A 15,622-nucleotide genomic window follows, 5' to 3' on the forward strand; every position below is an offset into this window, starting at 1 on the left:
TCTATAATACAAAAGTGAAAAAATAGTATTTTAAGGAATATATAACTTTAACACAGTGTGACAAGATTTTCAGTTTTAGTAATTAGTGCTTTTAGTTCCTAATAGTTGAAAGAGTTAGTTAGGTTACAGATAGCAATTAAAACATAATAGCAAAGTATTTAAAGTGTTAGCAAAGACAAATACAGATTCAATACATACCAATTGCAAAAACATGTGGTGGTAATGTCCCAAGTGATCTACCTTGATATTTTTTAATGGTTTCTGAGGAATAAAACTTAGGTATATCAAAATATGGATTCACTGCAATAAGAATGTTGGCTACATAGGTCTGTGAATAAAAGAATTAATAGAAAACTATTAGCTAGGATGCAACCAGCTGGTTAACAGCAATTTTCAGTTACTATTGAAGACTACAGCCTATTCCTGAAGTTCCAAAAAAAACAGAATGAAAGTAGCAGACAAAACTGTTGGCAAGCAAACCTCTAAGCATACAAATTACATTTACAGTTCTTTCTTGCTGATGAAGATACAAGCAAGGGACACATTTTCAGTGTTGTTTAATTGCCTTAGAGCCTTCTCTACGAAAAAAAAAAAAAAAAGGCAAAACCAAAAAAACAAACAAAACAACCCAACACTTCTCAGGAGAATTTCTTACCCACTTAGGTATGAAATATGATCTCAATTTGACCTTCTCCAATTTATTCACCACTGTATGATCAGGGGTAAGAAATCATTACCTCCTCCTCAAGAACGAATGAACTCACTAGCACCATGCAATCTCCTCTAATAAGGAGAAAAAAAAATCAATATCAAATGGAAGCAACTCAGCAGGAAGGACTGCCAGAATTAAGGCAGGAGCCTGGCAACATGCTCAAGCCAGGCAATAAAAGCCTTCAACTGAGAGAAATTAGCTAAGGCTGGTTCCACAGTGAGAAGCAGAATACAAATGTGCTCTAATAAAGGAGGAGGTCGGGAAAATTTTCCAACCAAAACTGCCTCTTCCCTTTCCACAGAATAAGGACAACAATAGACAAGTTCTTTTTGGCTTCTGGAAAGCTTTCATGCTTTGGTTATAATGGCCAGATTACATACAAAGACAGATGGAAATTTGAAGCATTAAAATAAAAAATAAACAAACAAGCAGATTTACAGGAAAAGACTCTAGAAACACCTAAACCAGCTTCCAAGAATTATTGAGTTTGTTACTGAGATCAACATATCACATGTGACAAATTTAGACACTGTTGCGATATGTTCACAGAAGGCTGGATCACACACCCCATACAAATTTTCTTAATACTTTTATTCTCACCATTTATTTCAATGAAGGACAGCTCAAAGACAGAGCTCTTCAAAAGCTCCAAGTACTAATATTAGTTTCCCTCTTGATAATAAGGCAAATACTATTAAATAGCACAAAAAGATCTGATTCAAATGCTATACTAAAGTTAAAAGGGAAAGACAGTTAATGCATAAACTGAGTTAATTTCTTAAATATCTTTTAGAAAATACCTTCAACTCAGAGCTACTTAAGTTGCATTCATATAAGATGAAGGAAGGCTCTATGAACCTAGATACCATTCTACTAAATGATTAGTTTGGTTTTAGAATTTTATTTAAATTCATTTTTGTTTCTTTTCAGAACAATATTCAAATGGCCATTTACTTTAAAGATGATGCTTAGTCTTGATCCCATAAAAAATTTACAGCTGCGTAAAGGTAACCGCAATATGGCCAAACAAATATACTTTCTTTATATGCATTCACACAGACACACACATGCGGGTTTAACTCTAAATCAATACACCACAGAACACTGTGGTAACACAAGAGTAGATTAGCTTAACACTGACTTCGAAAAGGTGAAAAACATCGTTTATTATCAGTAGCCAGCTTTCTATTAAGAAAAAATAAAGAGGAAAACTTATCTATCTTCTATTTCACAGCTGTCAGTGTCAGGGCAGATGGCAAGGACAAAATGTAATTTAGTCAGAATTCATTAAGTACAATTAGGCAATTTGATAGCAATATAAAAGATTAAGATGGACATCTGAGCTAGGAGGTGTCAGAGGAGGCACCTGTTTGCTTCGTTCAAAAATAATGAGGAAAGGGAACCCTCTTTGGTAACAGCCTTTCTACTGCAAGCAACCTGCGGGAACACACTTTTGTGAGATGCTGCTCACGCCAGTCACAACTGAACACTCACGTACGAGAAAAATCTACTAGCCCGCCTGCTAAAAATTAGCCAGCATTAACTTGATCCAGAATCCAAACAAAGTACAATGTACCTCAAATGTCTTATATTTCCTAAGTTCCAGAGCCGACACTTCTACTTACTCTCTGTGATAGAACAAAAAGGCTCAAAAAGAGTTTTTTTTTGTTTTTTTTTTGTTTTTTTAAAGGATATTTACCATTGGATGGTTTGAGATGATATGCAGTACTTACATATATTCTGTCTTTACTGTACCGAACTTTGATATTGTGAAGGAGAGTGGCTTCATTTAAATACATAAGGGAACCTGCAATTAAGAGACAAACACAGACCGTTAAGAACTCAGGACTACCTTAGTGTACGGCCAGGCTACTAAACTCTAAGGAGAGTTTTGCTTCCCCCTCTCTTTATGGTTAGGGCTTAAGCCTATCATTTCTTCAGGCTCTCTTAAAGCATAACTGCTGAATTAAAATATATATTTTTTAAAAAATTTACACTGTATGTTGTAGAACAGCAGCTAAAATTGTTGAATGCAGAACTAGATGACAGGGTCTAACGCTCCCTTTTAACACCCTTCCAGATGAGCATGGCGCATTTCCCTCCACGCTTATCAAAAACTCCAACACATGTTTTTTCCCCTTCCACTCTGTAGTCTCTGCAATGATGCACACAGAGTAATGCCATCCAACTGCTTGCTCTTGGGGAGTTTTAGCTGCTTGTGCTGCTGATTCAATCTGCAAGAATTTTCCAGAGGTGGCAACAGGTCTCAATTGTCACACTAGGTACCACTGCCGCCTTTCAAGGCTCGTTTCTGAATGTTGTTCCTCTTCAAAGAAACTGGGAGGCTCCCCCAAAAAAAGTTAATGAAAAAATGGCTATTTTTAAGTTTGTTAATGTAAAATACCTGAAGTAACATTGCTGAAATACTAGAAAATGCCACTCAAGCCAGAGCAAACATGTACACAAAGGTCCAGATCCCATGGATTAACATTTTGCCAAAGCTAGTCCTTGTTTTCAACTATAGCACTGGAAACTGCAAAGTGGCCTTAACTACAGAGGTCAGTACTAGTAACAATAACTCTCCCACTGTAACAATATTAAAAACATTATTCCTAAACATACTGAGGCGCTACTTATTCCACAGCCTCAGTTTTCAAATGTTTAATCCTCTTTCTAACCCCTCAAAATTCAAATGTAAAGAGCACCCACCCTTTATTTTTTTTCAATCATGTTGCAATAAACTAACACACAGATAAACCCTGAAGTACTTGGCAGCACCTGAAAACAAGACAAAAAAACCCACAAACACAAGCAGTACTGTGCTTTTAGTGATGATTCCAACTTCCCACCACATACAAGTGTCGTAAACACATCTCCAATCTACAGAAACGCAAGTGGAGGGAGCTACCCCTGTTTCTGAATTCAGCACATGAGGATCAAAGTCCTTTCAGGGGCTGCAATGCAGAAAATTGTTCACTAACTTGCTTACACATGTGCAAGAAAGATTGCCAATTCTCGTTCCCTAAAGTCCATCTAGGGGATCTCATCCCACACGGAAGCCTGAAGCTGAGTAAGCAGCTCTTAACTCCTCCTGTATGCTCCTTCCACAGAACCAGAGGGCACAGGGAAAGAAGAGGGAGGATTCTCAAGAGCACGCGTGTTTTCTCTTTTAATAGTACCCCGATCCTTCCGCAGCGGCACAAGGAGCAATGAGCCGGCCTAGCCTGACGCAAAGGCAGGTTCAGCGGCCGCCCGCAGAGCGCCCCGAATCCCAGAATCGCTAACAGCGCTTCCTGCCTTTGCGCGGCTAAAAGCAGCTTCGCCCGGTGCGGCGGCAGCAACGCCGCGGCCGGCGCCTCCCCTGCCTGCCCAGGCCCAGGCGGAGGCGAGAGGAGGCGGCCCGGAGACCGCGGGGCGCAGGGCTCCTCTGCCAGACCCGCTTTGTCCTTTGCCTCCTTTAACCAGGGCATCCCAAGAGAAAAAGACACGAAAAGGAAATGAGCCGCAATCAGAAACTTCTGCTTGTGCTAAACAAAGTTAAATCTCCTTATACACATCTTTGGGCAGAGGGGGTCAAAATTTTGACATTTGACATTATGAAGTCTTTTTGGTTCTCTTGGGTTAAGGAAATAGTTTATATAGTAGCTTTACACACACATCTTTATAGGAACTTCTCAATTTTTTTTCTCACTATACTTCAATAGAAGTAAAGATCAGGTAAGCATCCTAATAAAAACTTAATCGCTATCCAAACAAAAAATGACCCAAGGTTTTCATGCCCCCACAATATTCTCTTAATTCTCTTAGCCAAAGGATTCCAGTCCTCATTAGAGGAATTACACCTGCAGACTCGGTGTAATTGGAGCTTGTTCCCAGAGGGAGAGTTGCCTCCTCTACTCAAGACATGCAAACTGCGGCTTTTGCCGTCAGCTTCAAAATTCATCCTCTCTGGGATAAGTCCTTTAAAAGTGCCATCAACATCCAGGTGCAAAGGAAGCCACCAGAGAGGGAACTCTCTGCATTTTCATATGGCTCATTCCTGGTATAACCAAACAGTGTGCATTTACAGTCCATATATTGATTTACACACATGTACTAAGTTCACAGAGGTGAAGCTGGGAAATATCAATGTCAGAGACACTCAGGCTTTCCTGTGCACTCAGTGAAGCAAGGTTATACAGATTTTTTTTTAATCATGTATACAAGGCTCAGCATCTGTTCAACTCAATTTTTAAGATACTCATCTCATACAGTCTCTCCCTCATTTTTTTTAAACTTGTTTTATCTCAAATTTATTTTTCTCCTTGGCCATTGGAAAATAAATAATAAAAAAAAAACACACATTTGTCCTTAATCTAATCGTAAGACGTATACAAAACTAAGACAAGCTAAAGGCTAATCTTGCAGAATTAGCTATGCAGAAAACAAACAAATAAACAAAAAAGGCCCTTAAAATTCTTTCTGAGCAGAGAGATTTGGGTAGTGGATGCAAGTTGTTGCAGTTTATATATGCGACTAGCAAATTAGTTGTCAAAGCACAAGAGAGCATCCCCAGTTTCATTCCTGGTAACTAGAATACATTAACAGCCCCAACAGCTTAGAAGAGTGAATGAGAAAGAAGTCAAATGCTTTGCCTCAGGACTGTTAGCAATATTTAATGAAAATTCCCTTTTGTGGAAGAGCTAGACTATTAACAAGGCTACAGGCATGAGGCATAGTGAAAGACTAAGAATGAACAAAACCAAAACGCACAGTTTTATACACACACACACACACACTCTTAGGCAAATTGCTCCCGAAAAGGCATGAGCATGAGCTAGAATGGTAATTAACTAGCTTTTCGATGTATTTTAGAATAGCACTGTGTGTTTTCAGTCCCTCTTTACAGTATTTTGTAAAATTTCCTAGTGATTGATATTACTCTGTTCTCAAAAATCCATGATTCCAATACAGATCTTCTCTGACAGAGAAGTGAAGCTTGGTTTTACCCTTCCTAGAGATGCACCTCAACTACTGCTCATAAAATGGGAAAATATTAAAGGTCAAAACTAACATTTGATCAGAAAGGATGTTGGCTCAAAACATTTTTAAGTTTTATATTTTAGCCAGGAAGCCAAATAAGAAATATTATGAAGCTTAATTGAATGCTACGCTTCTGAAATAATCCAATTATTCCCATAATCTCACTTCAAATTTCAATTCCTTGTCAAGACGATGAGGTGCTAGGACACCATGAAAAAACATTCTGACGGAAACACGAATTCAATGCATTTCCCTCCCAAACAAATGCCATGTACAGATAAAGCATTTCAATCTACAGATTTTTTTGCAAAAATATAAGCAACTGGAGAAAGACTATCAGCTAGAAAAGACCTCCCTTTGGTTATAATCCTTCTAAATCAAACCATAAGCTTCAGATCTCATTTTCCTGTTTGTTACAGAGCAGCTATAGCGGCTGTTCCTCCTGTCGTGGGACATAAATACCATACCCTACTCCACAAAAGGAGCTGTGGTCCTTAAATCATCTAAACAACTTTGAAAGTCCTATGCTCTATTTATTTTAAGTAAATAACAAATAGAAGCCACTTTTGCCCAGCATTTAGAAGGTAATCAATATTTTGCCTAACCAATAAATCCCACAAGAAACAAATGGGAAAAACAACTTTCTCCATAAGGTTTTCAAGTTATTTCTGTAACCAGATCTCTGATACAGTAATAATCTGTAATCTCCGTTAACAGATTTATTCACATAAAACAACGATAGCAAAAATATTTGTTTAACAGTTGTCCCAAAACTGCTGCAAGTTTATTACTCTTCTGTGGTACTCTCCCTCCTCACGTTTGACTACTGTATTTGTTTTCACAAATCTAAGCCATAAAATATTTAACAAAATAAAAACATCACAAGTCAACAGCAATGCAGGTTATGTAAATTCATCTCAAAACTCCTCCACTAGCAGCACTCCTGTATTGGCTATATCTTATTTCCTCTTCTACGGATCCTGCTGCTGAGTCTGTATCTCGTCTACAGTTTTGAGCAGGTTATCTGACATTGTCTTTCAATCACTCGTACTTCCAAAGGAAAGCTCTCCAAAAAGCAGGTTACATTCAGAAAAATACACTATAGTTCCTGATAAAGCAACTAATTCTTTTGCTGCACTACAAAAGATGTAGTCAGTCCCATAATGCTGCATGCAGTTGATCATGTTGTAGTTAGCAACATCTGATGTAGATCTGAAGTAAATCAAATAGCAGTTAGTTGTATGTGGGAATGATGCAACCATGAGTTCCCTTGAAATGTTCATTTGAAAATGAAAAAGGCCACAGTAAATTATCCGGGTAAGTTCTTGAATACGGGCTTACTTTAAGAGGTTTTAATGGGCCAGTAAAGGTCATACACAAATTCAAGCAAAGGAACAAAATGAAAAGACTGCGAGGAAGAGATAGCAAACTAGTAAGGAAGCCACATATTCTTTCCAGAACATAACTCATTTTCAAATAAATATATAGTATTTAAGTACGTAACTCACAGTTATCTTCCACATCCTTTTTACTGTCCTCTTCTGCAGGAAACACTTGACTGACAGCAGCTTGGAAAGTCTGTTAGATGAAATATATTAACATTTTCAGAATTGCATAATAATAGGAATTCCTCCTAGGAATAAGAGTTCAAAGATGTCTTGTAACATGTTGCAAGTAAATGCGCTGTGATTCTGCATTGTTCAAGTTGCCAGATATGTAATTCAGCATTGCAAATTTCACGGACTTCCTAGATACATACAGGAGCTGCTGCAGTCATCACAGCAATAATACTTTCCACTTATTTATTACTACTTTTCACTTACTTCCAAAATCGCACATAATTATTGACACACAAAAAAAAATACCAAAAATAAGGATTACTAAAAAATTACTGTAATGGGAGCCATTTAAATTTTTTTCTTCAGTTTTGCAAAGCAGCTCAACAAATAAAAAAGAATCTATTAGTTCAGTACAATTTATCATTACCATATCATTACCATATACTTTTATAAAACATGAACAAAACATTTAAGCAAAAACATTTTATACAGAACACAATCCTCTGTACTCAAATACGGTAGCTTTGGGTTGTTGCTTTCTACCCTCCTACTCCCCCCCGGCCCCAATCAGTACTAATGCAGAACAAGAACTTCCTTCAACTGCTGTGCTCCAGTTGCACAAAAAAGCCATTTATCAAGTGTTCAAGTCCCACTGGTCAAAATTAATAACAAAAGCAACTTTGTCTCTCTTTTGTTCTCCAGAAATCATAATTTATATTGCTTTAAAAAGGAAGGAAAGCACACGAGACCACATGTGTTACAGCATCTGAATAAAAATACATATTGTAAGGTGGATTTTTAATTACACATTTTTGTTTACATCAGTAGTATTTTGCTTATGCTACCTATGAATGAACAAAAACATTGTTGTACTAATTAAATATCACTGCCATCAACCTGCCACAAGTTCAGTCTCCTTTTCTATGTGGAAATGAAGGCTGTAAGGCTAATCTGCTCCCTCTTATTTTTTCAAAAGACAAGAAAAGAGATCCAAGAAAATGACTTTATGTTATGAATAAGTTTGAAAACTGTACTCAGCAAGACAGTCCGAGGAGGAACATCTCATGAGAGTTTAGGAAACCACAGACACTTGTTTTTACGTTGCTTCAATACAACAGAAACAACATATGCAGTCTTGTAGCTCACACCATCATAGAGAATCACTAATTCCAACTCATTTCAAAGTGGTAAGGTTTAAAATTGTATCTGAGACAAACTAATTGCTGCCAGTCGTAAAGCAGCAAGTCTACCATATCCCTCTCTATCAGGTTATCCATGGCCTATGTACTTTCCAGCCCTAATAAATTCTCTTTTACCATCCTCTTATTGGGATCTATTGTAGGAAAAAAAATACACAAAAGCTTTCTGAAGGCAAAAGAAGCTGCACAATTATTTTGTATTGTCTGAACATTGGTGAAGCCAACTATCTCCAAAATATCTTTTATCAGAATGTGACTAAGCCAAGGAGGATCTAAAAGTCTTCACCTACCTCAAGATGTTGCTAGCTGCTGCTCTGACTTCCAGCACAGCACACAATCTCCTCCCTCTCAAAATGCTGCAGTTCGGATATGTTAGTTTTCAGAATTTTCTTCGCAAAATTGTCAGTGATAATGTATACCACATTAAATAAAGATGTATTTTAATACAGTTTCTCATACACTTAATTCATTCTGCACAAACCAGCAAAAGCTTAAAAATAGCTTTACTGACTTCCCAAAAGTCTAACTTTATTTGTAGTTCCTGTCTACTTAAGTGTAGCCCAAGTGTAAATACATCAAAAGGGCCAATTTTCTTTTTTTCAGAGAATGCAGAAGCATGATACACAGCTATTCTGCAGTATTCTTCACAAATCTTTGATATTTTCACTTTTTATGGATGTAAAAGGAGCTGTACGAGATTTATGTACAAAAAGAATAGTTTTTTTTCAATGTTTTTATCTTCCAGTCTTTTGATCCAACGGATACATTTTAGTGAAACAATAATGAGAATTTGACTCTTTCATTTTCCCACCCAATACGAGTTGCAAAATTAATGCTAGAAGTTGCATTATTAGTTATGCTCCAGGGAGAGTCAGATTGTGACAAACTAGGTTTTCTCCTGTAAATCCTTCCAGCAGTCTGTAAGTCTGTAAGTCATTATGGTACTGTATTAAAGTATCTCAGAAGTGATGCATCAAATCAAAAGCAATACAAAAAAGACTTATCCAAAAGCCATTTTTGTTTGTTTTGGGGGGTATTTTAGTCTAGATCAGATTTTTTAGACCAGACTAGAGCATAAAGTCCTGCTTCAACTTTGCCAAGGAAGAATACAACTCCTGTTTATCACAGCTGTCCTACTGCATTATGTTTAAGACTATTAGTTGTTGTCAGTTATCTTTATGTGCAGAGGTCTGAATATTAACACTTATTATTAAAATCTGATACTTAGAAAAATGGGCAATCTGCCTCAGGTCTATTAAAAAAAATAGGACATTAGGACATTAAAAAATATATATTATCCCCCCCCAAATTTTTTACTGCATGATCCTTAAACAAAAACAAAACAACTTTTTATTTAAGGACATAGTTTTGCTCGAGAGAACACTTTATGCATTTAGTCAAGGACTATTGTCCTGGCTTAGGACAAGCTTGTTCTAAAAATACGGACAGGATATTCATCTTACGAAACGCTGAAGTAATCTCAGCAGACAAAACAGAGGGGATTTGTTTGGTTTGCTCTTGTGTTTTTCCCTCCACACACAAATGAACAACCCTTGAAATGCAGTGACAATCTTAACTACTCTCCCAGAAAGTAGATGAGTGAAAAAAGATACCTTTCTATTCAAGCAGGATCTTCTTTCTACCACGTAATCCAATACATGTAACCATGCCTTCCTTTATACCTTTCAGCATACCAACATGCACACATCCCTACTCTCAGCTGCATTTCACAAAACAGCCTAAAGCAATACAAGGAGGTAACAGGAGGGACATGAACACGTCTCGTTTGCCCCAGTAAACTGTGCTCACTGCTAAAACAACCTCTTAGCTTGAAACACTGAACTTTGGACATTCCAATCCCTATTTGCCCAATGCACGTATTCATTTATACTTAACTCTGGAAAATACCTTTGCAGTTGTTCACAGCGTGCTCAAACAGCCACCCCACAAGGCCTTCGAGGACGCTGCACTGGTCTCTCAGAGCCTGAGGCCCTCGGTTCTCTGCACGAGGAGCTCACTGGTGCCTGCGGCAGCACGGGCCTGCCCAACATTGCTGGAAATTCATCGCTTCAGCTCTAGGAAACACTTGTCCCGTTCGTTCCTTCCTCAGGGCCATAAGGGTCCCTGAAAGACATCTGTCCCTCGTCACTTTACCACTCCCCAGTTTTACCCTTTTGACAGAAAACAGTTCTATTTTCTTTCCAGCTGTGGCATTTACCAGCTCTGAAAGCCGGTGATGCAGCTTCCATGGGGTAATTCCCATCATATGTAACACCCACATCCTCTGCTCATACAGCAAAGTTCTTGCACTTTGGATTGCCCTTTCTTGGACAACATAGTCTCAGTGACTCAGATCCCTACCTCCCTTTGGACATCCAGCTTTGGCCCTGAAAGGTAAGCGCTGCTGTTAGCCGTGCTCAGGCTGTGGTACCCAAAGCTGCTGCCGCTGCTTTACGGGTTGAGCAGTGTGTTGGCTAACTACCTTCAAGGCTGGACTCATGAACTTGGTTTCGTAATACAAAGTAATCTACAGCCACACCAGCTCCACATATTGCTACCTCCTGCTTCTTGCCATCCTGACAAGTTTCCACCCGGCCCTTTTTAAGGTGGATCCATCTGCTGCCCCCGTTTGCTGTGGAACAAGTAATTCTGCTGGCGCAGCAGAGCGGGGGCTACTCTGCACTGACACAACCAGCTACGGCTGAGGAAGGGAGGGAAGATTTTAAGACATTCTCTAATCACTGTCTTGCAACATTTATTGCGGCTATTAACAACATATATTAAGTGGTATAAAAGCCAAGAGTTAGCCATACACATAGCCATTTACTTTTCAGTTCCTGATCTCTGGGAAATTAGCAGCTTCCACAGAGAATACATATGACATGCTCACAGCCCAGATTAAAAAATAATAATAAGTTTTGCTGCCTGGGTATGTTTACAAGATCAGGTTGCTCATCTCCTCCCGGTAATTATCCTGAGCAACCCCAGAGCTGCTGGATCACTACCCCTTCCCAAAGAGCACTTCCAAACTATCATTTTGAGTAGACAAAGCTGATAACAACACGTACTAATGTTTAATACAAATTAATGGTCTAACTGCACGAAAAGAACACGGCCTTCTTACACCAATAAAAAACAACAAAGAAACTTTTCACTGTAAAAGAAAATAAACACCTTCAAAAGACTGACAAGGTACATTTACTCCATCTCTATTATTATCAGGAAGTTTGATTATTATAAACATGGATCCATAATCTCTATGGAATTTAAATGTCTGTTAGCTCCCTTATATGAATGAACACTACAGACTTAGCTGATTTGCTCAGTGCAAGAAAATAGCCAACATCAGAGTAACTGTCTCTCTAAAAAACAGGGATCATTCATTGTGAACCGCAAGGCAAAATATTCCTATTGCTTCTTGACAACTCTTACTAAAAGGAATGCATTTCAAATCCTCTATGAGCTTAAGTATTAGAAATAAAGACCACTTCCTACATGAGCAAGAGTTCTAGTATTCTCTGAAATACGAGGGGCCTGAAAGCAGAATTCATATTATATAAGGAATATCTGAAAACGTAGTAGTGAGCCATTCACAGGAGCTCAAAAAAATAAGTACTGGCACGGAGATAAAGTTTTTTTCTTGCCATACCTTCAGTTTTGAAAATTAAAAGCAAAATCAAGATTCAAAGGATACACGACAGTCCCACCACAGAGAACAAGCTATGAAACATGAACATAATGTAGTAGTACTGCCTGTATGAGTCAGAATGTTCCACTTTCCATGGGGAACCCCTAACCAGAGACCACCCTAGTCATTTGGCAGGAAGTCAAATTTTATTTGGGACAAATGTTATGTTTGCGTACACAACATCGGATGATGTTATCCATTTCACTGTTCTGAAGTCTGTATGCCGAAATGAAAATAGTAGAAACTTCTTCAGGGGTAAGACTGTATTTTCAATGGCTGTAACTAACGATCATTTTTGGTTTTGAAAAGAGAGGCCAAGAAAGTAGATATTAGAAACAGAAGAGTCTCTTTATTGCCAGTTTGTTCTTCAGTATGTCCCTTTCAATATTTAATATACTTGCCTTAATGATTTTGTCCCTCTCCCAACTGAAGAATGCCCAATAGTGCTAAATCTACAGACCTTATCAGACACATGCTTACTCTGTGTTTCTAAGAAAAGAAAACTAACTTCTAACTTCCTATTCAAGGTTAAAATAATAATAAAAAGGTCTATAAATATTCTCCCAAAAGGAAGAACTGCTTCATAACCTTGTGACTCGTGACAAGGCATTCTCTATTAACATCAGCATGAAAGAGAAGTTACCGAAGAGATTTGCTCACTTTATAACTGAAGCTGCATGAAGGACAAAATTATTAGAAACAATATGTATTTTAACTAACATTTATAAACACTAAACAAACAGCATATGACCTTATTCCCGGTAGTAAAACCCAGGTAACTTACCACGCGAATTAGCATAATTGGTAGGTAAAAGGCATTTCCTGTAGCAAACTGACATTTAAGGAAGACACTGAATATGAAAGATGCCATGATAAATGAGGCAGTTTGAATGCACTAATAAGGAAGGATCAGGACTCCATTTTAAATGTTTCATTGACTTTTCTTCTGTTATTGGTTCTCTCACAGCATATCTACAATAGCTTTTCAGACTTAAAAAAAGCAAATCCTTCAGAGAATTAGAATGCTTAAGCTGAATTAGGTAAAATAGGAGCATTCTTGTTTATTTTAAAAAGCTAAGAATTCAGAAACACAGCCTAAGATCTAGCTCAAATTCAGTATTAGCTTCCCTCTTAGTTATCTATCATGTTTCTCCCCATTCTTGCAAGACACTTACCTTGCCTTTTTGATTCAAAGGTTCGATCGTTAAGTTGTCAGTGCCAATGTCCACAATCATTCCCATCTGAAATCCATCAGTTGGGTGTGGAGCCCAAACGGGCTTCCCGTCATCCATCATGGGGGCTATCCAATATTTCCTGTAAGAAAAATGATGGAAGAGATTCAAAGCTGGTCCTACACTAATAGCATATATATGCTATTATGCTATATATATGTAGGACCAGTTTTTATATTATATTTTATATATATATATAAAATTTCAGTGCATCTCGTGACTGGACACTTTTCTGTAGCTCATTTGGTGTGCATCTATATGAGAGAGAAATACCCAAATACTTCTAATGGGCACATGTCCTGGCACGTGAGCAGAAATACAGTCTCTTGCCATCTGAACATGCACCTCATTTCACACGGCTTGGTGCCAGCGCATATAGCTCTATAGCTCATAAACAACTTCATAGCTCATATATATATGAGCTCATAAATAAGGAATGTATTTGTTCACAACTTAGTATACTATAACCTTGTAAAATGCCGACTTCCAGTACTATCACATTCCAGCTCTCTTCTTAAGAAACAGTGACCTTATTTTCCAATCCAAGTAAGATATTCATATAGGCTTGGATTTATGGAATACGTGGTCTTTGAGGGAAAGAGATACTAAAGCCAAGCCAATGAAAACTTAGGCTCCTCAAGCAATGCAGCTTAATAAGTTCCTAGTTAAAAGGAGTGTGTGATTGAGCATGCATTGCTCATTGAGCTAGCCAGGAACAGTGCCAGCATTGGCACATTCTGAATGGCTAATGTAATGGTGCCATTTTAAACATGCTAAATTCGTTTGCTTGTTTTTAACCTATTTTGCAGTCCCTATCCTAGTGAGGAAAAGGGAATCCTCATAGCTCAGAAGGCTCACTTCTGCTGACAGTTTCTTCCTCCCTTCTAATACTTATTCACATGCTAAAGTGACAGTCTTTCGTGATTCAAAATTTTTAAGGAGCACCTCATATTGCTAAAGTGTAACTTGTCCCTCTAAGCAAGAGCTCAAACAAGCCTGCCAAGCTGGAAAGAAAATACCAGCAGCAAACCACAAGAGCCTGTAAGCTGAAAACAAGTCCACGTTTTTCTTTTGCCCCATCTTAAGGAAAAAGAAGCTCCAAAACTTCTCAGAGTAAAGGATGGCTGTGGATTCCTCTGTCATAAACAGCATCAGGGAAAAGGAGTTGCCATCCCACCAGAAAGCTGTGCAACCACAAGCAGAGAGGGACACTCTCATCTGATGGAGGGTTTGTTAGGACATGCCTCACACGGCCTGTTCTTCACTGCTGCAAAGAAGTTAGGAAGATTTGAAGACAAGGAAAAGGCTTCTGTGACTGCTTTGAAAATGGGTCTTTTAGTACCAAAGAATAAAACATTTTACTGTTCCCTTTATTCTAAGATAAAGGCTATTTCTACAGCAAAGACATTACGATGCAAAATCAAAGATTTTTAAATAAAGTAATAGTCTGAAGAGGCTTTTAACAAAATAGTTATACTTTATTTCATGTTGATCTCTGGTTTTAGGCTGAAATTTATTAGCAAATCAGGTATCATTCCTCGCCCTCCCCCCACTTGTTCAGAATCTATGAAGGTAATACTGAGGATTTCAAAAGTGTAGAAACAAAATGCATGCTATTTATAGCAAGATTATACTTAGTATAGGAAAAACTTGCAATTTCCGTTTCCCCCATGCCCTGAGGTGTATTAACTTCTTTTAACAAGTCACAGAAAGTTTACGTCCGAAAGCCTGGGGTGCCGCATTCGTGGCCACGTACGTTCCCCGGCGCCCGCAGGACCCGCTTATCCCGGGCAGCAAATCCTGCAGAACAACACGGGCATTCACGCACGCTCGGCTCGCGGCCGCCCGCTCTCCTCTTCGCCATTCTGTACATCGGACTGAACACACACCGCAAGTTTGTAGAGGTTTGTTTTCTGATAGATCTGACCTCTGAGTACAACTGCCATAATGGCTGCAGTTGCAAACCATGGGAGTTTATTTCTGGATATAACCAAAGCTTCATTTCTTCACAAACCTATCATTTTCTTCTAAAATGCCTCTTCCAAATGGTACTTAAGTGAGATGTCACACAACCACTAAAAGCAAGTGTCTCCTTTACATTATGAGAAACATGGCCAGTTCTCCGGATGTTACCATGTCACACAAGAAAAATATCCTGAAATTACTGAAACATCTCTCTATTAAAAGGTTAGCTCTCTGCTGAACTGTTT

The 15,622-nt window shown here is 38.3% G+C and overlaps 1 protein-coding gene across 2 annotated transcripts in view; it reads right to left on the bottom strand.

Moving 5' to 3' along the window:
* Window positions 1–13,491, bottom strand: part of MYO6 (myosin VI) — a 66,942-nt gene extending 53,451 nt beyond the window's left edge. For both annotated transcript variants that reach the window (XM_088537535.1, XM_088537534.1), the window contains exons 1-4: window positions 13,356–13,491; window positions 7,243–7,312; window positions 2,446–2,519; window positions 199–328 (exon numbers count right to left, since the gene is read on the bottom strand). In XM_088537535.1, coding sequence (XP_088393661.1) covers window positions 199–328; window positions 2,446–2,519; window positions 7,243–7,312; window positions 13,356–13,475 — 394 coding nt within the window. In that variant the 5' untranslated portion in view covers window positions 13,476–13,491. The remainder of the gene's footprint in view (window positions 1–198; window positions 329–2,445; window positions 2,520–7,242; window positions 7,313–13,355) is intronic.
* Window positions 13,492–15,622: the final 2,131 nt, after the last annotated feature.

Source organism: Tinamus guttatus, unplaced genomic scaffold (genome assembly GCF_059628265.1).
Source record: "Tinamus guttatus ecotype Peru unplaced genomic scaffold, ASM5962826v1 Tinamus_guttatus_pri_ptg000806l, whole genome shotgun sequence".
Taxonomy (NCBI): domain Eukaryota; kingdom Metazoa; phylum Chordata; class Aves; order Tinamiformes; family Tinamidae; genus Tinamus; species Tinamus guttatus.